The 25,810-nt window shown below is 42.6% G+C and overlaps 2 protein-coding genes across 6 annotated transcripts in view; one reads left to right on the forward strand and one right to left on the reverse strand.

Annotated features, from left to right (window-relative positions):
• GLP2R (glucagon like peptide 2 receptor) overlaps positions 1-10,198 on the forward strand; it is a 33,925-nt gene extending 23,727 nt beyond the window's left edge. Inside the window, exons 10-13 of the mRNA XM_056326671.1 lie at positions 2,015-2,103; positions 3,606-3,744; positions 8,454-8,495; positions 9,849-10,198. Coding sequence (XP_056182646.1) covers positions 2,015-2,103; positions 3,606-3,744; positions 8,454-8,495; positions 9,849-10,184 — 606 coding nt within the window. The 3' untranslated portion in view covers positions 10,185-10,198. The remainder of the gene's footprint in view (positions 1-2,014; positions 2,104-3,605; positions 3,745-8,453; positions 8,496-9,848) is intronic.
• Positions 10,199-16,503: 6,305 nt separating this feature from the next.
• The window catches only part of GAS7 (growth arrest specific 7), a 103,148-nt gene continuing 93,841 nt past the window's right edge, over positions 16,504-25,810 (reverse strand). For 4 of the 5 annotated variants that reach the window (XM_056326673.1, XM_056326674.1, XM_056326672.1 and 1 more), the window contains one exon: positions 16,504-25,422. In XM_056326673.1, the coding sequence (XP_056182648.1) occupies positions 25,309-25,422 (114 nt within the window). In that variant the 3' untranslated portion in view covers positions 16,504-25,308. The remainder of the gene's footprint in view (positions 25,423-25,810) is intronic. The other variant, XM_056326675.1, reaches the window with a different exon arrangement.

Consider the following 25,810-nt stretch of genomic DNA (forward strand, 5'->3'; position numbering starts at 1 on the left):
TTGCTGTTACATTGCAGGACATTCTGTTTGTGATTGTTTCTCAGAATCACGCTAAGTGACCTTTACTTGGTAATTACTTCAAGGCAAACAGCAAATGTATGTGCAGACCTGATAACCCAGTCACCACAGTCTCCCAGCATACATGATGTTAGTCAGCAATCAGCTGGATGTGGGGAGGTTCCTTCTGCGCCTTGATCAGCATCAGTACCTACTACATCTACTACTGATACCACGGGAGAGGCAGGGAAGGAATCAATGAGAACTAAAACTGAAAGGTTAAGCAAAAGGGACGGTATCAGATTGCAGGAGAATGGAGCATCAAATGTGACTGGAAATGGGGAAGATGAAGGAGCAAAGAAGTGGTGAAGAGGAGTTAGGAGGATGCCTAGCAAGATAAAATAGAGGGACAGACACCGTATGGAAGCATAGTGGGCAGAAATGAATGAGTTAAAAACACAGAGCCAGATAATGTAATAACCAGACAGGTGGAAACGTATCTAAAAGCCACTGGCAAAATGTGTGTCAACAGTACCTAATGATGGTTGTGCATGGATTATGAAGCCCAGTCCTCATAGGGCACAAGCTGGTATACAGGCCCAAGTTCCTAACCTTCTTCTTGTGAAACATCAGAAAAGCAAAGTTCGTATTTTTATTTTATTTTATTTTTTAATCTTATTGGACCTTATTCCACCTTATTCCTGTTCTGTTTAAAGCAAAATGAAAATAATCATGGGGAAAGCATCATGCTAGTTTGCATGTTGCTATTTCCTGAGCAGCTCTATTCATGTATAGTCAGCCTGGAAAAGAATGATGGCACCTTGCTTTTATATGTGACTATGACGGATGCAGTTCTCAACACTGATCTTAAAAACTCCGTGTGCCATTTTGGTTTCTTTGTCCACATTAAGAAATAAAAGTATTAGAGTGCTTGCATATAGCCAACGTTTTAGATTTTATGTTGAAATGACTACTTCTGGCTGTAACCCAAGCTGCTACTAAATAGTTTAACATTTTTAATGTGGGGTAGGAGCTAATTTGCATAACATCCATACTTATGATAGGATCACCCTGCTGAGACCTTCAAAAGCACTGACAGGGACCATGGCACAGACATTGTAAAGCCCAATTCAGTGTACGTGTTGGATGAGCAGACAGCGAGGTGGATTGAAAACTGGCTGAATGGTCAGGCCCAGAAGGCGGCACGAAGTCTAACTCAAGGCCAGTAACCTGCAGGGTATCCACTACTGGGTCAGATCCTGTTTAATATCTTCACTGATGATATGGACAATGGGACAGTGCACCCTCAGCAAGTTTGCAGATGACACCAAACTGGAAGGAGTGGCTGAGATGTCAGAGGGTTGTCCTGCTATCCAGAGGGACTTTTCCAGGCTGGTTACATGTTAAAATTAAAATGTAACTTTGTACTGGAAGATTATATATCATAGAGTACATATCAGGCTGAATAAGGCAATGCTGAATTTCTCCACTTTGCAACGTTAACATTTTTGCATAGGGCTTTTGGTATGTGGAAGTGAAATAGTTAATGACTCATAGGTATTTGCAGGCCTCTTTAGAAAATACTTGCAGATTGGTCTTGGCCAAGTCAGAACAATTTAATTAACAAAGGAGTAAATTAGTAATAAAAAGAATTCCCCCAGGACTTCCTTGTCTGGCTGTCTAGAGCCTCTTTATCTGAAGAATTTCAATCACTGCTGGTCTTTTACCACATCCCACTTACCTGTCCTGGTCTGGTGAAGAGCTATATGACCTGAAGGTATATATATACCCTGTTAACTGCCTCACTTGGAGAGAACCAATACCAGCAGTGGCTGCCACTGCTGCTCTGTCAGCTGAGGTAACAACCTGCGTCAGTCCCAGCCTAATCACAGCTACCTTCTGGTTATGTGGTGACATGTTTTACAAGTGTTTAATATCAATTTTACATTTCTTTAATAGCTATATGAGTAGAGTCATAGCATTTACTGTAAGTAACCCCCATGTATTTTCTTTCAAGGTTAACTTTGCCATCTTCTTAAAAATTCTCAGGATGCTGATTTCCAAACTAAAAGCTCAGCAAATGAGCTTTCATGACTACAAATACAGGTATGTAATAAATAAAGAAGAAGAAGCCCTAGCCCTTTCTTTTCTTCCTCACAACATCAGAAAGCTATTCAGAGCATGATCTAGGGAAGCCATCTGGGGAAACAGCTCCACAAACATTTTCTTATCTGAGAGCACCTGTGTGCTGAGTATTCTGGGCATTTTTGCAAGGGCTTTGCAATGTGATAAGATCTCTGCTCTCAAGTAACCTTACTGTACACCTCTGGCCTCTGCTGCTGTGACACATTTTTTCTTTTGAGTGTGACAGAAGGTCCTCAAAAGAAAAGGAGGTGCAGAAGACTTGTGGGACATTCCTAAGTGACATTAGCATTTCTGATCTGCATATTTTTTTCACAGTACAGACACATTAACTCAATAACGTCCCTGATCTTCTTGTTAACCCAAATCAGAACATTATCCTTATCCTTGCAGGTCCTGGTGTGGGCTCTCCTGGCCAGAACCTCACTGGTAACCATGTGTTATGCAGAGTCCTGGAGCTGGTCTTAGCACAAACATCTTCCCACTTTGTGGGAGCAGCAAGGGCAGGATGCTCTGCAAGGAACCTGAGGCTTTGTTAACTGCTTTCCACATCCTAGTTCTTTCCAGTTCTTAGTATCTTCAATCAAACCATTGTGAATCCCTGCCTGTGACTACAGCCCTGCCTTACTAAGATGAATTATTTTATTGCCTAGCAAGACTGGGCAGCGGGAGGGGGGATGGAAAATCCACTTCCAACTTCTTAATAAATTCTAATGTTAAGTCCCTAGCAAGAAGCATATTTCCTTTTCCTTGGGAAAGAAAGGATCCAAAAGATCTCGGCTATGTTCTCCAGATTGCTACAGGAAGACTGTTGTGATGACAGTCACAGACAGCAGTGCCTGTATTGAATATTGCCTGATGTTTTGTGTTATACTCTCCTTTCTACTGCTTATGACTGCAAAACTTTCAAAGATTTAAGCTATTTCTGAGATTGCAAATCTTCCTCAGAACTCACCCTCTTTTGAGATCTCTGCTTTCATCCATGCAAACACGTTCCCAGACTTTAAAGAAGATCCTCTTCCGTAAAAATTATTTTGGTTGCATTTTTTAAAAAACAGATGACTGCTGACAGTACCATAGAAACTTTCTATGCAGCTACATAGTTTTCAGCAGTGATAGGAAGGTCTAAGAACCTTGTTAAGAGATCACTCATACTTGGCTAAGTAAATATTTTTCTGTTACCTAGCAGCATAAGTTTGATGATAACGGCCTTCCTGTTCAATTTCTTGTCCCCAAATTTTCACCTTAAACCCCAAACCAAGTTTCCCTCCTGTACAGATTTTTCTGATAGTGTGTTCCAAAATCCATATCTGGGAATTTGTCCTCAAAATCATGAAATTATTAGTACCACTCCAGAGTCAGAATATTGAGGGAATATTTCTGGAATCATTTCCTTGTAGATGAATTTTTGATTTTTGCACCAAGGATGTTGAAAAAATAATAAAATCAATCATTTTCTTTTTAAGATTGGCAAGATCTACACTTGTGCTGATTCCATTGTTGGGGATCCATGAATTTGTATTTACCTTCATCACTGATGAACAGGTGGAAGGACTTTCAAGACATATAAGACTTTTCATTCAGCTGACAATGAGCTCATTTCATGTAAGTACTGGTTTTAGGGGTCATATATCCACATAGATATGTTGTTCACCTAAAGAGATGACAGATATATAGTATTCTGATGTAATATGCTCCAACCTATAACATCTGTAAATACACTATTACAATGACAAGATTAAAAATCCACAAACTGCATATTCAAAGTACAATAGTCCCAAAGACAAAAAAAGGAGTCCGCTATCTTCAGAAACAGTGTCCTGTGTTCTCTGGTAATAGGTGGCAGCTCATCACAGACGCCCTGTTCTGAAAACAGGATTCAAACAGTTTATTTAAACTATGCGTCATGTAAGCTAATTCCTAAAAAGCACTGGAAGGCTTCTTTTTAACAAGGTTTTCAGGCATTCTGTTGACTTTGTGGTCACACTGAGTTGGCAGCTCTGGATTCACCTTTCTCAGTGCACAGTACACGTCCTGCATACTTCAAACTGACCACAACCACCTTGTTGTCATGCCATTTGCAAACAAAACACAGCCAAGGCTCTTCGTGCCAGGAGATGCATCAGCTTCACTTCAGCTTGGGTAGTTGGGGCAGTCAGTTTGTGACTGACACGTCGCTGGCACAGTGGGCTGGTGGGGCAGCCCTTACCTTTGAGGAATCTTTCCAAAAGCAGTTGAATGTAGACTACGTGGCATCTGGGGCAGTTTGATGAAAGGAGCCGTGGGAACAATGAGCGGAGTGAAAACATTTGCTGGGAGGAGAAGCATGTGAAGGGCAAGCACGAGCCGCTTTGTGTGTGGTTCCACCCTGGAGGACACACTCTGGGTACATGTAGCAGACTAACAGCCTCAAGCAAGTGCAGGGGAGACACACACGTCTTGTACAAGGGCTTTGTCAGGGCCATGGCTCACTTGAGGTGTGTGCTGTTCAGCAGCTGTAACACAGGCACTTCCATGCAAGCCTAGAGAAAAATGCAAATACTATTTCTTTTAATATTTTTTTTAATGTCAAAACCACACCTACATGCTTCAGGCCTCCATAGTTCACATATAGGCATCAGAGATGTCTGTCACCTGAGATGCCCTTCTGAGGACCTGAGTTTGGGGCTTCTGTCTTGTTCATGGGTTTAAGTATGAATTCAACAAAGTACTTAATGCATCAGAAGTGAAACACAGAAACCCACCAGTGAATTCAGTGAACAGGCACCAGTAAAGAAGTTCGCTTTTGCTCACTAGACCCCTGACTGGTGCACCCCACTGGGGAACGGGGGGGGGGGGAAAGAGCCCCCAGCTAGGAGGTGGTTTAACCTGTGCCAGGGAAGTGCCCACTGAGTCTCCAGCAGCATCACTCCTGCCTGCCCAAGCAAAGGTGTCCAACCAGCAACCAAAGATGCAAAATGAATTAAGAAGGAGGATGAAAGAGAATCTGAATCTGTGGCTGCTTATGCACAAGTATACGTGTGTTTCACTGAAACTGCTCTCTGGCTTACCAAGGTGAGGAGCTGGACATGCCGGTCATTCTGCCGGCGCAAGGCACTGCCATCTGCTCCAACCTGTGCTCTGCAGAGCTGCTGGGTCATGGCTTTCTCAGGCAGCACTCCTGTTCCACTGCCTGCTCAGCACGTTGTCCTTCAGCCTCCCCCTTCTGCCTTGACCTTCTTGGTGAGACGGGACAGCAGTTTCCAGGTGTCCTTTCTTTAATGAGATATCCAGCAGTATCCCATATTTACAGCGGCTGTAAGTCCTTACCACTCACTAACTCACTCCTTCGACACGTCTGCCCTCTTCTGCAGCCTGAGACGTGAAGTCAGCAAAGCATTATTGCACTTTTCCCACAACTGATAGTGATCCTTGTTCTTAACCTGTATGTATGCATGCGTGCATCAGTGCTCTGGTGTGGGCACCCACCAGTGCTTTGACACCCTTACTGAGGTTCTAATTTAAAACTTCCACTACAGCTTGAGAGGAAAAGTGTCCAGACAGGCAGAAAAAGTTCATGCAGAGCCACCATCCTAAGGGGGCCTTCTGACATGGTGTTGAAATATGTGTTCCTCAGACATATCCTTACTTGGAGAGGCTGAAGTGACCAGAGGTTATTTTAAGAAACAGAATCATTTTAAACGAAAATTTTATTTACTGGCTCGTACAAAGAAATCTGATGTAGAAGATAGCTTACTCATCCCTGCTAGAAAACAAGAATTTCATTCCTTATAGAGGAACGTGCACATGCTCAAGCTACATGGCACGCTTTAGAAGCAAAGCTTTTTCTCAAAATAACCAGAGGTCTCAGACAATGTTTATTACAGATTCTCTTCTTTAGCTACAGCATTGTTTGTGAAAGGATTAGCAAAAAAGCACATAACTGGTACACAATTAGATTTGTTTAGTCTGTAAATCTTGCCAGTAGTTTTAAAAAGCAGTTAAACTGTTTTGTTAAAGAAAATCAATTACCTCTGAGAGTTCATCTAGAAGTTTTGATTCAAACATTTTCAAGGAGCATAAAATCAAATTCTAAATACGAGTTCTGCTGTAGATATGATGCTTTGTTGCTGTAGGAAGTGGAGGAATCTAAACATCTTGGCTCACTGGTGCATGTGAACTGTTAGCCACAGGAAAAGAAACACTGAGTTCTGGTTATTTAATAAGTAATTTATCATGTTGCAATTGTCAACAGAACCGAAGAACAACGGTGAGGATTACACATGCATCTATCCTTTCTATTGGTTATTATGCTAAAGAACATTTCTTCTGAATTTCTGACTCTTCTTTTTCCCTCACACTGATTATTTTTAAAATGTATGTCTTAGAAGTCATAGCATACAGGAAAGATTTCTAAATGCCAAGTTCCAGTATGGCAAAAAACCCCCAAACAATAAATTAAATAATAATATGAAGAAGCTTTAAAGAAATGAGGAAGGATATAAAGTGAACATCAAACATGAATGATCAACTGAATTGTCCACTTTCTGGTATGATTTTACAGTGCTTCTGCCTGCCACTGCATGTTCTGGTCTTGTAGCAGCAGTGAACTAAATTCACACAGGGATTTACAAACGTACATTCAACACAGAGGTGCCACTAGTATTCCCAAAGTCCTCTCCTCATCTGGTGAGTTTTCTGCATTGCTGGCAGTGGGTGTCATCAGGCTTAGCAGTCATGGGACTAAACAGCACCATCCAGTTTGGATCCTATTTCTGCTTGTGGTGCCTGTGAGGCCAAACCTAGAGCTCATGCTCAGAACACAAAAAAAACACACGGTAGAGGTATTTTCATGGATTTTCTACCCAAAAAAGACAACTACCTCCAGATGCAGAAGCAGTTCTGCATTTCTAAGCTATGAAATTTGTATTTATCCATCAGAACCTCTCTCCATGGTTTCCAAGTCTTCTATAACTACTATTCTAAAATTTGTCCCCATAGTAGATTACCTTCTATTATGAACCCTAATGACCACAGTATTTTGTGACTTTTTTTTTTGCATATTTCTGTGAAATAATTCAGATGCAGAGGATTATTTTAAAATTACATGGATAAATGACATGTCAAAATTGCCTATATCTTGCTACCATAACCCAGGTGAAGCACGAAATATAGTAGAAATAAAATACACGCAAAAAGCAATTGTGATTGCTGTTTCCCCTGCCCCCATTTCCACTGGTGTGCCAGGTACTGTTCTTATTCATACTTACAGTGCATAGGCTTAAAAAAATTAATGGCTCCAAACCTTTCAGAATTGCTAGAAAATTAACAGTAGGCTTAAAATGCTATTAATGCCAGATATAATAAAAAATATTGAAGCTGCTGTGTATGTGCATTTCTTTTTAAGCTTTTTTTTTTCTGAGAAAACATGAAACACTTCTGGAAAAGTATGAGTGTGAAAACAAATGAATGATGTCAGCTGTTATTATATATGGTCATGTCACCTTTTCACCTGTGATCTGGATATTGCCTTGGGGCTGATAGTCAACAGTATTTATTCTCTTCATCAGAACTTGTGTCATAGTTGTGTTTAGACAAACCAAAAGAAAAGTGTTTCCTGTAGCAACGGTAACAAATCTGTGTATCTGTGCCAGACTGTTATGCTGAGATGCATGCATATAAGCTGTTTTGATCTGAGATCAAATACACAGAGAAGGAAAATGGAGTAATTTTGGGTTTGGTTTAAAACAAGTTTTCTCTCTAGGATTTAATATTTTTTTTACCAGTGTTTATTTAAATCAATGTCAAAGGAAAAAGGGCAATTCAAAATAGCCATAACACTTAATACAGACGAGCCTTCATCTACCACTAATCACTTAATATATCACTAATTTTTAAAAAGCACCCAAATGAGACCCCTGTCAGTATTCTCATTCACAAATTCAAACAAGCATATGGATAAGACCCCAAGCTTAGGTTTTTTGTTTTGCCACATTTAGAAATCGCAGCAGTCACAGTATAACAGCAGTAGTTTGGAAAAAAAATAATCTTATCTGGTAGAAAAATGAAGATAACGATCGAGGATCAAACTGGGTTGTATACTCTCTGTTCTTCAGCATCTGCACCAAATGTGCCCTACGTTTGCTGAGGCACCACACAAAAACAAGTGAATGGGTACTTCAATAATAAATACATACAGGTAACTGATTTCCTTTTTGAAAATTAAGCAGCATTGTTTATACTTAATGGCTTTAATGCTAATGTAATCTTTAAACTAAAACTTCCAAGTATTTCTTGTAGATTAACGTCTTCCTCTTACTGTCTTTCTCTTACAGGGCTTTTTTGTAGCAGTTTTATATTGCTTTGCTAACGGAGAGGTAAGAGACAATGCTATGAGAACAGTTTTTAGTTGATTAGTAATATTAATGACACCAAGAAGGATAAACACACTGCTTATTGAGAGCGTACGTATGTCCTTTTGAACTAATATAGTTTTGTACTAAGAGCACAGCAAGACCTCTCACAGGTTTGGGACTCAAACACCCAGTGTTTCCACTGCAGCCCCAGCAGCTGCAGCACTGTGGCATGGGGAGACCCTGGGGCATCTGAAATACCAGTAGAGGCTTGTGGTCAGCTACCTAAGCCCTGCTCCTCTAATCGGCTGGAATCCCATTTGTGTTTGGCCAGGCTGAGCCCTCTCTTAGTTTACCCCTGAGGTCCATGTGAAGTGACCAAACTTAAGTGCTCTTAAACAGCAGCACATTGAAAAAAATAATTTCATGCACGCACTGCTCAGGACATCCCTAAGCTTGATGTGAGGGCATTCCTGGTCTGGAAATTATCTCCTTCTAGGCCTCCAGGGACAGCCGGGGGTTCTGTTTGCTCCGTGCCAGGACTGGTGATGGCTCTCGGTGCAAGGTGCAAGGAGATGGCAGCAGGGAAAGCCAGCCTCCTGCCCAGGGCAGGGTGAAGGCTGAATTCAGACCAGGTCGCTCGGGGCTTGGTCCAGCTGGGCTTCTCCAAGGACAGAGGTTCCACTGTCTGTCTGCTCCTTTCTCCCAGTGCCTCACCATACTCGGGAGGAAACATCTGTTCCATATATTCTGTTGGTTGGAACTTGCCCTGTTTCAATTGATGACCCACTGTCTCTTGTGTCCCTACCGAACACCTCTGCAGAGCGCCTGGCTCCATTGCCATGATCTCCTCCCAGGCAGGACTGATACTGAAAAATCAGACAGAAAACTCTCCAATGCTTGTTTTTGAGTTTTAGAAAGCAGGCATTCTTTGTGCTTGATGCTGGATGTACAGGTGGTAAGTTCCACCCAATGTGCATGCCGGCTTTGTTCACCATTTGTCTTTATATGGCCAATCTATACATACTGATGACATTTCGGAGAAACTATTAGCATAGTCATTACAGTTCCAAGAACTACTTACCATATCTATAGGCTTACTACACGTGAAGCTCTCTCACACACGCATTAGGATCACAGCGTATCAGAGGTTCAGGGGCTGGGGAAAACTCGGAGCGAAGAGGGGGAACTCTTAAGATTGACTTGGCAAGCTGGTCTGTTCCTGCCCTGCAGGACCCCACCAGGTGTGAGGTGCACCCTCAGCACTTCCACAGTGCTTCTCCTCTCGTTTGACGGCCACCATTCAGCTTAGCGGACCCCAGGGTGGTCACAGGATGCCACCGGTCCACCGGTCCATGGTTTTTTCTCCCCCCCCAGGTGAAAGCAGAGCTCCAGAAGCAGTGGTCTCGCTTCCTGCTGGCAGATCCTTTTGGCTGTAAACCCTGCTTTCTTGGGGAAAACATAAAATACCTCCGGAAGTGTTCACAGAAGCAGAACACCCAGCACCTCGGCAGCAAGCGCCACTCGTGCCGGGGAGCCGGTGAGCCCTGGGGCACGCAGCTCCAGCAGGTGCTGGTGCAGCAGACAGAGCTCAGCCCAGAGCAAGGCTGCCCTGTCCCATCTCGCCCCTGGGCAAGCATGTCAGACAGCAGCGAAGGGGAAGTCACCACTGGAGAGACGACTGAGGAAGTCTTTGAAGAAAGTGAGATTTAGAAAGCTGGCTGCTAGGACAGGGTATTTTAAAAGGGCGCCTCGCGCCTCCAGCATACAGACCTCTCGGATGTGCCATGCAAGGAGGAGGCAATTAATATTCCAATTGCCCCAGTTTTCTTGATCTGAGAAAAATGCCGATCTGGATGTTGCTAACCTGTGTGGCTGGGGTAGAAGAGGTTTGCTGGATCAAAAAATGCTTTGACTTGACCAGCCTGGAAGATAACTAACTGATGCTGCAAGAGATGTACACGGGGAGCAGGACAGACCCTGAAAAAGAGCAGGTTCTGGAGATACATGTTGTGTCCCAGCAGCTTTATCCACGCTTGACTGCCATTCTGCTCACATAATGGAGAAGTTGCTGGTTTTTCTCTTTCATGGGTGTATTTCATAGAGATACGTGTGTAGAAGACTTTCCTCTCTGCAGACTGAAACCATCCCCCATCTCAAAAAAATAGTTTTAGGCCAAGCCAGAGACATTTTGCTTAAGCATAATGAAAGTATCTATATATATTAAAAAAAACCCCAAAAACAAACAAACAAAAAACAAAAAGCTTGGGAAGAAACAAATTCTTGCTTGTATTTTTGAGCATCTTCACTTAAAGTTTACTGCTGGAAATATCATTATGAAATGAAAGACCAAAATGTTTTCTTTTGAAAGTGTCCAAATGAAATGTATTGATACAATTTTTGTTTGCTCATTTTTATTTTCACTATGTTTTTGTCACAAGCCACACATTTTGATGAGTCTGTAGGTTTGTCTGACCCGCACTGACAAATGACAAAATAGATCAGTGGTAAGTGCTGCTTCCATCTTCCTCCCAAGAGAACTTCTCTCCCACAAGAACAAAATGGATAATGGCATGGGACTGCGACAGCACCAAAAGAATATTGTGAAATCCTTCTTCCAGCATTTAACAAGAACTATGATGAAATTTTAATTGTTGCATACAGCTCACCCAGAAAGCTATGAAATTCAATTTTGTTAATACTCTATGAGCCAATTTCCAAACTTGTGAACACGAGCTAATTGGCATACTTAAAAGAAAAAAGAAAAGGCAATAGAAAGTTTAGCAGGCAATATTTATCTACAACATAAATGTATACCCCAGACACACACATGTGTAACTATCAAGCCTGCAGCTAGTTAGACAGCATTTGTTACGAATTTTTCCTGTGGTTTTTTTTCCTTTTTTTTACTTTACTGGCAAGCACTCTATTTTAACCTAAACCCTGCACATGTAATGAAACACATCTTGGGCAACCGGCCCTAGGTAGCCCTGCTTGAGCAAGGGGGGTTTGATGAGGTGTTGGTTAAGATATTAAAAAGCTTGAAGTGGTTTAGAATGTATTTTGCTTGTGTACTAAAAATGTGACAATTGAAAGATTTTACTGTATCTCAGTAAAAGAGTTTACCTTTCAATTGGATTTTGAAGTATTTCAACTGGTCAAGAAACCAATTTTCGGTACTCTCAACGGCAGTCCCTGCTAGGTGCATTTCCCCCTCTCTGCTACGTGTACAGTCTTTTTGCCTCTTTCATTTTATAAAAAATCAACCTTTTTTATACAAGCAAACCCTAGAGGCCTGATAAAAACAATCATCACATGCATGTTTATAAGTAGACAGCTCAGCAAGTTTCATCATAAAATACAGCATTGTTTATTAGATCACTGAAGTACTTGTTAAATCTGGATGGCCACACACGATGTATCTTTACAGAAATATTACAAGATCCTCAGTTCCAAATAAAATATTAAGCAGCCCAGAAGACAGCAACAGACTCAACAACTCAAACATGTTAGCAGGGTCGGTGAAAACCGCTGTGAAGAGAGCCAGGAAAACAGGTGACTCTCCTCCTAGGAAGGTGAAGGTCTGCAGTGGGGTAGCCTCCCAGGATTTTCCTTCAGCCCTCCGTGGAACCCTCCCAGGATTTTCCATCAGCCCTCCATGGAACCCCACAGCGGGAGGAGCTGATAAGAAAACCTGCAGCAGGTCCCTGGGATGTGGGACAGAAGCTGGAATTGTTCCCAGCACTCCTGCAAGTGCACAGACCAGAGAGATAAAAAGCTGGGAGAAGGGACAAGAAATACCATCTTGCTCTGATGAAACAAGAGGCGGAGGAGACAGATGGACCCTAAGCGGCGTTTGTTTTGCAAGTGGCATTTTGTGTAAATTACTTAATCGATTTGCACATAGATTAATTATCAGACAACAAATCTTTAATGTTAGCCCAAGGTTTTATGCTTGTGTAGACCTAGTAATGGGATTTTTCTCTTTATCAGGCAATAGCTCACCCGTTCCACTGCCTTCGCCTTATGAGAAAGACTGGTGTGAGCTAACGACTTCCCTTGGGATGAGAGAGCCCAGCCTCCCAGTCCCGGCCAGTTTGGTCTCTGCTGAGTCAGTCCATTAAGTAAGACATGGTGGGATGTTCATGCCTAGGACATCAGAGACAACCCATGCTAAAATCTGACTCCCACAGCTTTGAAGTTGTCTTTGCCAAGGATTTTGCTTTCTGTCAAAACCTGTATGACAAAAACATTAATTTCAAGCCCAGAAAAGCTTGTGGGGTTCAACAAAGCTTTCCCATTAGATGTAGTGTAATGACTGATCTGATTTGTATGAATAAGGTTTATGCAATCCTAATAATCTGCTGTGAGACATGGTATAAATTTTTATGTTTTATTATACATAAAGCACAGCCTTCCAGACACAATGGCTCCTTCTGTGGCCAGAGATGTCAGCTATATGTTTATTATTAATCTGTACTTATGTTCTTTGTTTAAATATATTGCTTCTGCATACCAGGGTCTGTACCTCAAAGGCTCAAATAGTAAAGCACAAACACGCCAGTCTGGAGAGCTCTCTGTCAGTTATGCCTTGGAATCAATAATACCGGTTTGTATTTTTTAAAATACGGAAAAAAACCAGTAGATTGAGAGATGCGACAATTCTGTCATGTCTGATGTGCTCACCTCCCAAGGCACCAAACAGAAGTGAAGTAAGGCAGAGTCACACGTGCCACCGCAATGAATCCGATGAAGAAGACAAGTTTGGGAAGGTTGGATGTCTGGGGAGACACTCCAGTGCTAATGTTCTGTTTTGTTCCAGTGCAAACATGAATTAATATAACAACCGCTTTTTTTGTAAAGAGAGAAAAGGCAACTTCAATAAAATAGATAAAGAATCATGTGACAACTTGGTCTTAAACTACAGCCATCTTCCCTCTAGGATGCTGAGGTTGGGATGGGAGGAGGTCTACCTTAGCTACGGAGCAAACTATGGCACAGTAATGCTATCTCTACACTTCCAGCCTCAAGTACAGAAGATGAAAAAGATGATGCTGTGCCTCTGGGTCTGTTGGGATGTCCCACACTCCTGTGCCTGATACCAGGACTGGAGGAAGGGAAGTCCTACCAGCAGGCAAGTCATTTCTTCATCAGTCTTGATCTTTGTGAGGGCTCAGTCTTCAGTGGAAACTGAAGACAACCTTGAGTGTGTGGAAAAGCAGCAGGATGAGAAATGCCAAACCGTGACCTCAGGAGGCTGTAGGCTGCAGCTTACCAGGCATAATCCCCTCATCCCAGGCTGACATCAGCTTCTTCACCTGCACTGTAGAGCAAATCACTTCGACTTGACTACATCTGTGTTTTGCAACCTGCTGTCTCTTGGCCCACGCCTCTCATACCCCTCTAGCACCGGCACCTGATGTTGCTGGCAGTCCCCACTGCAACAGTCAAAGCTTCGCTAGTGGCACTTCCACAACAGCCAAATGGCATTTAGGGACTTGTGGTGTCTTCTGTGACAGACCAGCTGTCACCATCTTTGGGTCCCCCACCGCACTGCTCGCTTTCCTAGCTACCCCGGCATTCCCATCTGCCATTGCTATACTGGCTTATTATTTGGCCAGGGTACCAGCTTGTTAGACAGGCTGCATACATGTCTCAACTTTGTAGGAACTATCCTTCCTTTCAGGACACAGATTCTTCCTTTTGTTTGCTTCAGGAATTTTCTTACTTTTCCCCATCAGTCTCAGCTCCCAGTAAGAGGAAGGCTGTGATCTGTAAAATTCTTCCTGACATTAGTACATTTTTCTTTTTTGATCAAGAATATTTTACTGACATCTTCTTCAGCTTTCATACCAATCCCATTTCTGTATTTTCTTTCTTTTCAGCCTGCCATGCCAAGTCTCACAAACTATCCGCTGTGCTAAATGTCGTGTTGTGTTTAGGTATTTTTGCAGTCATTTCTGGAGCCACAAAGAACTACAGTGAAGCAGCTTCTTTTAAACTTTGTCACTGCAATTAGCTCCAGAAAATGGAATTGAAGCTGCCAGGCCTCAGAGGCTTGAGGGCTCAGTTTCCTTGTGTACCATGTTCATCACATTGTAATGACTATTTTCTCCCATCACAGCCAAATTCTCACTGCTCTCCCTGTTTGCTTTTCAGTTTGCTTCTCTACCTTCCCTGGAGTCAGCTCTGACGTTCAGCCCAGTAGCATCCCTGCTACTGCAGAACTGGGCAGCAGTTCTGGGCTGTCCACCCCCTCCCAGAGGCTGCCCTTTTCCACACGTCCACCTGCATCCCTCTGGGGCCGAGCAAGTCCCACCTGCCCAGCATGCCACATCTGTCTATGCAGATGCCAAAACTGGGTTTGATTTACCGTGTTCCACGTGGGCCCTTGGCTCACAGTGCCCCGGTTCCCCTGCCTGGAGGACCGTGCGATTGTCAGAAAATGGCACAATTTGCAGGGAGTTTGGACCTGCTTGAATGTGGAGAGCTGATTCCACGCACTGTGTACCCCTGACCACAGGCACCACAGATGACGAGGCTGACCAGGTGCTTCAGGCTTCCTCTCGCCTTGTGTTGAAGAGGTTGTGCCGAGGTCTGGCTCTGCATATTGCTTTGGGATTGCAGTCTGCCCTGCAGAGTCCTCTCTTCAGACAGGGAGGCTTAGCAAAGCAAGTGCTAAAAACCATCTAGAAGAATGCAAGGTAGAACACAAGCTGACTTCGAAATTATTTTTGTTGCTAAAGTCTAGCACAGGTATTCCTGTGCCAAATGGAGTAAAACCTCCTGCCCTTTACATCTACAGGTCACAGACTGCCAGGCTGCTTCCACCATCCACCCTGGTCCTCTCACCATGGTTTTTCTGAGCACTGGCACTACACCAGCATAGCAAGTGTCACACCTCATATAGTAACCCCCATCTTAGGTTTCAAAGTTGTATCAAAGCCCTCTACGACTTAAAACGTGTATTGCTGGCAAGTTGCAGTTCAATGCACCCCAGTACATGAAGAGTTGTTAAGTATTCACCAAGCTGGTTTATACTGTGCACCAACATCCGAAGCAGCATTCTGAGATTTTTAAACAGATTTAGGCTACTTTGGGCAAGGTGCAAAGACTTTGCTGTGAAAGCCAGGCTTCCACCTGGAGCTTTTTCAGCGTCTTACTTTCTTTTCTCAGAAGAGTGTGCACATGTCTGCAACTACTTACCACATGAGCGTGCAAACACACGGCGGAGCTGTGGGATGCCATTCTGCAGGTGGTAGCAGAAACTAAATCTTTACAAGAGTTCAAACCCAGACAGATTCTTAGAAGAATATTCCATTGAGATCTGTGAGATGAGTGTAGAATGCCATTACCTTCAAGGTCCCTAAGGCAGGCGTTGCTTGGAAGGTGGGCTTATGTTCTGCAGAGCTGCAACACTCACTGCCCCTGAGCTCTGCTTCTATAGCAGTACCCCATGCTGTCACTTCTAAGACAGCTGTTGGATTAGACAGCATTTCGGTAAGGCCGATTTTGACGTTGTCAGAAAACCTGCCAGCATGCATATGAACTTAAATATAAATATTCAAAGCAGAACAATTTATTAACAACATGTCACAACAGTGTTTTCATTTCAACTAAGCTTCAAGATGCCTGGGAAACTTGTGGGTAGAGGACTGACTGGGTGTAGAAGACTTACGGATCATTTAAAACATTCCCATTTCACAGCAGCTGCTTTCAGACTGATCACGGTCACCTTGCCTGCTTGTTTAAGAAACAAAACCACTTCACTACAGATGTTTCTTAAATTGATTTCCTAAGAAAAATGCAACTTTAGGGACTGTATTCATCTGAGTATCATGCAAAGATCTGAAAAGGCTAAGTACAAGTAGATTACGCCCGAGTGACGTGATTGCAAATTGAAGCTGCAGTAAGCTGGTATCAACAAAGCAGTACGTGTGCCTATGGCACCCCAAGTGTTCTTTGATGCATTCAAAAGGTCTGTGGCTTTGGTAGAAGAAAAAGCAACTGGCAAAGACAATTCCATGCTCAATGTGTTTCTGTACAGTTTATTTTACAGGAGATGAGATGAGCACTGTGGTGCATATAAACTTGCAGAACAATATAGGAAAATACAGTTTAACCATATGAAATTGTTTTACAGTAAGACAGAAAAATTATGTATAGGAAATGCCTTCAACACTGAAGGACAAGATCCACAGCTGGCAAAGTAGCTTCTCTTGAACTCTGCCAGTTTACCCAAGCTGAAGATCTGCCCATTACATCTTTTCTGCATTCAACTTAAGTTCAGTAAGTGATTCCTTCATGTATCCTTATGGAACAAAAGCCATCTTATAATTTGCACAATGATTCAAGATTTACTACTTACTCAGACAGAGGCTGCAACTATTTAAGGGGTCTATTCAGCCAAAATTTATGGAAAGTTATAAAGTTTTGGTTAAACATCTTTAAAAATAAGTCATTAGTACTGGCAAAAGACAACTTTCCTAGAAATTTAGAAGTATTTAGCAAAAGTTACACAAAAAGGACCAAATAAGCAACTTTGTTTTAGTAGAAAACTCTGGTTTAGTGTATGACTGGTGTCTGGCCCGCCTTTGAATCCCTGCTGTTAGAATGTCTGCAAAACTGTTTCGTGGATTTCTCACACAGTCTTTGGCTGCTGAAAGAAAGGAAACCATCTGAGGAGGAGAAGAAAATATTTGTCCAATACTAGTACCTGCTTTTTTCATAATGGATAGAGGTTGCTGCCCCTAAAGACTGTTTTTAACCTGCTGGAGCAGAAGAGTGGTAAACAGACATCCAAACTCCTTAAGCTATTCTGAAAATCTCAGCCATCACATCAAAAAACTCCAAAGGAACAAGGAATTTCAGGTCAAGCGCTCCCAAATTCAAATGACTAAAGACTGTCAAGTCATACAGATGTGAGATGCCTGAAATCACCACTCAGCTTCAGACTTCCAGTACCAGAAAATTACTTCTCAGCAACTGCTTTAAAAAATAGTCAAGGTTTTTTTTTTTTATTTCACACAATAAAAGTCTGCTTTGGCCCCACATGCCACCTAACTTTTTATGCAGAATTCACTGCTTGTTCTACTGAGACCCCTATACTGAAGATGTGTCAGAAGATGAGGTTAGCAACGTACCTTCGATGCAGTTGCTTCCAAGTCTAACATTTCCTACTCCATTTACAGCATTAAGAATTTAGGAGGACTGTGCTGGACAGTAAATGATCAGAGAGACAAAGGCAGGTCTACTGGATATATGCATGTCCTAAAAAGAGTGCACAGTGCAGAGCAAAGGAAGGAGGGTTGAGAATCCTGCACAGATCTGTGCATACTGGCTGCTCCTGAGTTTAGGGAATTGGTAGGGTGAATCCATGTATTTTACACCCTTGTAGCGGACAGAATTTAAAGAGGCACTTCAAGGGGAACTACTAGTAGAATTTTAGTAGGGGTGTGATACAAGCCGTTACTTGTTAAATCAGTAGCCCTGAAAGACTGCATATATTCAAAGTTATAGTCTTTTCCACTCACTGAACCTGAATACAGCAGCTGAAAAGCTTTTGTTCTGAATATCCACTGAGTTTGTCTCTTACGACGCACCTGAAATAGTTCAACTTAATGTAAGTTGAGGGAATTAAATTTGAATGTTTCAAGTTTACCTGCTTTTTCTGTAATTATAATGTGGTTAACCTAAGATTTTGTTTTTATTGGTCTATGAAAGATTTTATCCACGTACAATTCTTAGAATCAGATGCATCATTAGGCACAAAAGGTTTCTGCCTTAAGGAATGCATGGGATTAGAAATTTAAGTTAAATTGTGCTTAGGTGTTGGTCCCTTCAGAAAAAATGTCCAGGAAGAAAAAATAAACTGACACTAGCACAAAAAGGAATCATTGCACTTCCAAACCCAGTGGCTGGTAAGAAAAATCCAACACAAAACCCAAAACAACCCCTCCAAAAAGCATGCACTTACCGCTCTCAGAAAACATCCAAAAGCATGAAGTTTGGTCAGCACATTAAAGCAAGAGAGACGTTCTATGAAAATTTAAAACTAAAGATCCTGAAAACTGGTGTATCTCAGTGACGGAGAGTTGGCACCCAGGAAAAAAATAAGAATTGAAAGGTGCACATTTATCTACTGTAAGACAAGTGTCATGAATATTATTTATACAATAGTGCTTCTCAGGAAAAGACAAGGATTTGCTAATGGGAAAGACTTCATCACCATTATGCAACAGAAAGACTGTGCTCCAAGCTCCCGGAGAATATCTGGACTCACAGCCGGCTCAGTGCAAGGGTGCAGGACGTCACAGTGCTGCCTGATGCCCAAACCCATTCTGTAGTCACCAGTGTGGCCCTGCCACATACCAGTCTCCCACTGGCACAACCAGGTGCCAGTTGGAGAGCATCTGTATCAAGCAATAGATACAAAGGAATGTTTAATCACTGATTTTCATGCGTTAAGCAGAATTCAGAGAGTGATGAGCCTGTTACTGGACCCACTGGGGTCTGAGGGAGACAAGTGCCTTGTGCTGAGAAGCTCAATTGCCACTGGGTCAGCTATTTTCCTGCCATATGTGTTGGGTTTTAATTTCAATCTGCCTGTGACTATTGCCCACCTGGTTAAGCTAAATGTAAATGTTAAATGTCAGACACCTCTGCTGTGGGAAAGAACGTAAGCTGCTCCCTGCCCCTGCATGAGTGAGTGCAGGAGGAATGCCCACCCAGCACGAACCGGTCACAGCACCACTTCAGCAACCTCTGGGACCTCACTCCCCTATTTCAACACATGCTGTGGAGCAAAAAGCCTTTCCAGAAAGGCCTGTTATCAGGAAAGCTCATTATTTTGAAAACTGCCTTTCTGAAACTGTCTTTTGAAGACCTAGTTCTCGCAAAGCGGAAATGTAAGGGTGACCAGGACTGCCTCCAGGACACCAGACCCCGACTGCCATCTCTGGGAACAGACCCAGCAGGCTGCCCTAGCACGGAAGAGCACACCAGCAGCGATACATAGCAAATATGTTTTCAGTTCAGAAGGAAACAATCAACTGATCACACCAAGAAGTCACATCTACTCACTCCAGGGGGACCTTCAAAGTGCTGGTCTGGATTTCTTAAGGTGCTTGATAGCGAAGGACCCACCTGGGTAAGCAGTGCTCTTTTTCCTCCCTGTGTGTGACTGAAGAAATAGATGGGCAGAGCTATTTTTTCACTTAATTTTGGAGTTGGGTTTTTACAGGTGCATCAGGTGAGCTGTAGGCCCATGCTCTAGAGCTGCACTCCTAACCACAGCGTGTCACTTGTGGAGCTGCTGGGAACTGCACGTATAGCAGCTATATTTTATACATTAAGTATTGGAGGTTCTCGTTTCCTAATGTTTACCTTATACACGAATTCAACAACTAAGGAAAAAAAAGAGGCTTGTGCATTTCTATTTGTTAGCCTGATTTTCAAAGTCCACCTGCATGCTCCCTGTTGTGTTCCAAGAAATCTCTAAGCGCCGAGCACTTTGAAAGAGGTGAAAAGAAGAGTGCACATTTCTACATGCCCTGGTTTCAGCTGGGATGGAATTAATTATCTTCTTAGGAGCTAGCACAGTGCTGGTTTTGGCTTTGATGTGAGACTTTTCAGTTCCTCAGGTCTTGCTAGCAAAAAGGCTGGAGGGGCACAAGGAATTGGGAGGGGGCACAGCCAGGCCAGCTGTCCCAAACCAGCCAGAGGCATTCCATACCGTGGGGCATCATGCCTGGGGTATCCACCTGGGGGCTTGGCTGGGGCAGGCAGGTCGTTGCTCGGGGACTGGCTGGTGGTGACCGGTTGCGTTGTGCACCACGCGCTCCTTTCTTCCTTTCCCTCTGGATTTTATTCTTTCCCTTCCCCTTTTCATTGTAACTGTTATTGTCAGCATTGTAATTATTGTTCTTTCATTTTTATTCCGTTTCAACTATTAAATTGTTCTTATCTCAACCCTCGAGTTTTGCATTCCTTTCCAGCTCCTCCCTCACCCAGAGGGATGGGGAGGAAAGTGAGCGAGGGGCTTCATGGTACTTAATTACCAGCTGGGCTAAACGACACTACATGAGGAGGCTAACTTGCAGAAAATATTTAAATGACATCAAAAAAAGGGACAAATTTGAAGAGGTTCTGAGAAGGTCTGACAAATTATGACTGCTACTGAGCATGTAAAGTTTCCTGTGAATGCTTTACAGAAAATTCCTGGGTGGGGGGTGGGAGACCAAAAACCACAAAAAAAAAGAGGTGATCTCAGTGCAGTTCACTGTCCCAAGACAGCTACAAACACTAACATTACAGCATGGGGCTGTCAGTTAAAAAGCAACTAATTCTGCAATGTGAAACTGCACAGATGCATAAAGCAGGAGAGATCCGGGGCACAAGTCTGTCACACAGGAAAGGAAAAACGATTTCAGGGTTTCCTGCAACTGTGCAACATGAGGGGCAGCACAGCCACGCTGCAGCAGCTCAGCAGGGCTGCAGAGTGGAAAACTATTCTACCAACATAACAGGGATTTCCATATGACTTTCACTGATGTTACGATATTTTAACTTTTTTTTTAAAAAATTAAAGCTATTTCTAAAGATCCCAGTGTCAGATAACGAAGTAACATTCTTATAAAGGAACAACTGAAGTCTTTCAAAAGACGTTCAACACATGGAAGTGATGAACAAAGGTGAATTACAGACATTAGTGAATCTGGAGCAGACTGGCAATCTGAGAATTAGGCTTTTTTGGATGTTGCTCTGTGGAAGCAACTGGAATCTTGCCAGCGATGGGAGAAGAATGCACTTGGCCCATGTGGCAAAGGACTCATTACTTTCAGCTCATTAACTCCAACAGGAATCAGCCAACAGCACTTCATCCAGAATGAGCCTTCTGCTAGGAAATTAGCTGAAAGAATACCTTAAAGAAAGATTTCCAACAAGGACTCTACTGAGTAAACCGTGCCAGAAAATGGCTTTGGAGACATAGGTGGGCCGGTACGGATGATGAATAAAATTTATAATTCTGTACGGTAGCTGCAGTTAAAGCTGGTAAGCACCTCACTAGCTCTAGCACCGGAGTCAGGACACCCAACAGACTCAAACCATAGGAATTCATGGAGCCCTTGAGCTCAGACCAGGGCCAAAGGATTCCGGCTGAAGCAGAGATCACTGGGGAGCCAGAGGCTTGGCAGCATGAGACAAGTATGTGACAGTATTGCTTAGCCAAACAGGGAGCTCTGCAGGAGCAGCAGGACTCCTGAAACACCAGCAGCACCACCAAAGGCCCAGGCAAGCAGAGCTACCAGGTAAGAACCAGACGCAGGTTCCCAGTAAGTACCTCTTCAGGTGAAATCAAACAGTACTAATCAAAAGCTCACCTTCTGCTCTGTGACCAAAGAGCCGTAGGGAGATGTAAGACAGCTCTGTCACTCAACAAAGAAACACTGATAACTGTAGTGATTAATATCGTAAGACCTTGCATCAAGTGTGTGAGCTCACCTGCCAGACAAAAGATGACCCTTAAGCTCAGTACCTATAGAGGCCAGAGACTTTGCTATTCCTGTTAATCAGTTACATTGCAACAACATCTGCTTTTCACATGCTAGCAGTTTTAATGTAACATGAGGCTTGATCTTGCTCCAGAGAAGCTGTTTAGCATAAGCTACTGAATGAGAAAAGACTGGGTTCAACACTTTTGCAACTCAATGGAAGATGAACAGAACAATGCTGCTCAAACTCCTGAAGTTACCTTGTTAGGAACAAACACAAGGGCAGGCATCCATGCTTCCTTCAAACATGCCACTACCTTCTTCGGAGATGCTGTCCTTTCAGAAGCACCGGGGCCTCAGCGCTCCCTGATTTGTAAGGCATCACACTGTCCACGATCCATCAGCCAGAGAGGTGAACGAGCCAGGTAACACTGATCCTGCTGTCTGCAGCATCGTATCACAAAGGAATATCATCTTTTGCAGGAAATAAGCTGGAAACTCTCTACAAGCAACAGCAAAACTTCCCTAACGCTTCCACCAATTACAGAGTAGCGTCTTGTTGTAAGTGAAGCATTTCACCCACTGCAGAGCAGCCCTGTACCAGAGCTTGCTGGGCCTGGTAAAGATTAACAGCCCAGGTACAAACTCTCTCCTCAGATTACTGAAGTGGAAAGAAGAATTATCCTTCTGTGCAGCTCACACATCCCTGCAACATTTCAAATGGACCAAAAACTAGAAGTAGGAAAACTGTGAGGAAATAAAACAAAAGGGGGAAAAAAATTACCCTAAAATACAATTGAGAATTGAGAGCAGCTTCAATACACCTTAGTAGAGGAAGCAAAATACATTTCAGTCCTCAGAGAAACCTGTTCTAATGAACAGTATTTCCAGTCCAAAACAGATAAAAAGCTCAAGTGTAATTGATAACAGATTATTTCAGGTATTTATTAAGGAGAATATTGTATAAAGTGCATGACTAGCTTGGTTTTGCAATCAAAACAAGAATGTGGCATCATCAGGATTGCTCATTTGAATTTACAATACAGCTCAGAATACAGGAGTCAATCTGAGATGCAGCTCTTAAGTACTCAGGTTATTTTTGGCCATTGAAGTTTTGAAAGCTCACCCCGCACCTCTGGTTTAAAAAAAAAAAGTGCCTGTCTTCCAAAATGCATGGTAGAAATAGGAAAAATATACATTGGTATGCCAAAGAAATTAATAGGACTGAGAGAGAATTGATAGGAAGCCTGAAAAAGAGAGATCATCATCAGAGAAAAACTTCCCTGCTCGAGCAGCAGAAAAGGAAAGTGTATGGAAGTAGGAGGTAGGAAGGACTACGCAATGCTTAAGCAAACCATGTTTCACTTGTATTGCAATGGTCTTTGCAGGAACATAGGAGAGACTCACATAACAGCGTGCTGGATGCTTCCAACACTGAGAAAAAGTAAAGAGTTGTAAATTCAGAGGTGTGTAATGGAGATGCAGTACAGGAGGTGTCACACCAGGAACAGTCATCCTGAGCACGCAGTGGTCATGGCACTGCACCTGTCAATGTGGAAAGGTTATAAAGGCTAATGATGCAGCAGAGAAGTGGGCTGTGGAGGTGTTTGCAAGACAGGAACGAATCTATACTGCTAAAGAGATGGTTGAGAAAAAGGCAACAATAGGAAAATGCAACAGAATTCAGTCTGAAATAACAAACCAGAAAAATAATCACTGCAGCAATATTACAATGTCTTTCAGATAAGACTTTTCTGTGTCTCAGTTTGTATTTGTAAAGAGTAATACTAATTCTTAATGATCTAATCACAGCACTTTGAGGCCGATGCACAAAACCCTAGAAGAGCAGTAAAATAAAAGAAGGGTACGATTTTGATGCCAAGATAAAAAGGATGGCAACAATAAGATAAAGCGGAGCGTAACTGTGGATCAAATGGAATAGTACGGTTTGGGAAACTGTAGATAACACCACAGTAAACACTGAGTAAAGGCCACAGTGGTGAGAATCAAGGTTTCTGCTAATCTAAAGCAAGAATCTTAACAAACCTGGCATTGTATGAAACGTTAAAAAATATATTAACAGCAACACTGAATAAACAAATCAGAAATAACAGCAGGAAGAGAAAATTAATACCTTTTCAAAACCAGTCTCCAAACTACGTAACACTATGTGCCAAGAGCAGTGTTGAATTTTTGGTACTGTGTGGGTAAGGGTAACAAAGGGAAAACCTAGAGGTTAAGAATCTGATGGTGAAGAAGTGCTGGGCACCAACATCTACATTTAATGCAATCTAGCATCACAGATTCATGGCACCTTTGAAAATCAGGCTCTAAAAAGATAAACCCCACAATTTAGCTGGACAAACTTGGTAATTAAGGATACCTAAAGGCCGTGATATTCACCTGAAGGAACCAACAAAGGGCAATTTAAACCCAGATCCCAAATAAAATGTTAGGGGACTCTTCTTTAAGGAGATTCTGTGAGAAAACATCTTGCATGAGCAGGAAAGGGTTCGAACATCTAATTTATTCCTTGGTATATATAACCTCTTTCTGTCATTGAGGGCACTCAGACAGCTAATGAGGTAGGTATAGCACAACCAAGTCTTTCCTGATAAATAACAGCGATGGTTAACACTTTCAACCTTATTGATTGGGCTAGAACAGAAATCATCATGATAATGGGTTTATGTATCCCTGAGAGGGAGTATAAAACAGGAAGAATAGGAGACTTCTCCACAGATTTTGGGAGAAGGGCCATCACTTCACTGCCATAGTGGGAAACTGCATTGTATGAAATCAATGTATTCACACAACATTGCTGTGAGATATGCGTGTTTTTATAGACAGGGGAGCCAGAAAAGTTAATTGACTTGCCTATGGCCATGAAAGCAGTCAGTGACAGACCTAGGATTCATGATCAGGACTTCCTTGCCTCCTGCATCATGTTCAAACAGTTAACTACTTGCTGGCCAGAGGCTCGCCGCGTGGTTGTTCTAACATACTGTATAAAGATAGTCATGCAAGGGATGTAGCACAAAGTCACTGAAGAACAGAGCGCTCTCTGTACCAGAAAGCAGATTTCTTCTGGAAGCTGCGTGCAATTGGGAACCTCTGGTGGGAAGCACACATCTGGTTTCTTCACCCTGGAATGTCTGATGCTTAAGGCTTAGCACAATGAGGACCATTTTAATGACTAAATGTAACAGAGAGAGCCTGTACAGGCATAAATTACAAGGTGTCTGGTAGTGGAACAACCTTTTCCCTATGCTCTTCTGACCCTTAAAAAGCAAACATTAGCCTGGTTAATTCAGTGGACTCATCACATACAACTATAGATCAGTCTATATTTCCATGTCCACGGGTCGGATATCTCCAGTTTTGTGTTCTTTTACCCACAGTTCCCTGTCTTTGGCAGGATCCACTTTCCGAAGCAACTGATCCACGAGCTCTACTGTCTAAAACGAACCAAAACAAGAAGCGAAATGTCAAGGGTGCATTTCAAGCAGAGACAGTCATTTCTGTAAAGCGCAGAGCAGCTATGGGCACGCCTACGTTGCATTTGCAGACAAGTGAGAACTCCATGTACGCAAGACACTGTGGACAACAGCCAGATCTGAATGGGAAGCCTCATAGCAGGAAGCAGAGAAGAGGCAGAATTTTAATGTCAAGCAGAGACAGGCATCCTATGCCAGGCATTGGCCAATTGGTCTCCGACTCCTGTTCTGCAAGCTGTATCTTACACCAAATACAACCATGTACTAAGGTCAGCATACATCCCCCATATTTTAATATTTGAAAACTAGCCAGTTTTTAATAAGAAAAAAATATATATACTCCGTCCCC

The sequence above is a fragment of the Falco biarmicus genome, chromosome 1 (genome assembly GCF_023638135.1).
Source record: "Falco biarmicus isolate bFalBia1 chromosome 1, bFalBia1.pri, whole genome shotgun sequence".
In the NCBI taxonomy this organism is placed as follows: Eukaryota; Metazoa; Chordata; class Aves; order Falconiformes; family Falconidae; genus Falco; species Falco biarmicus.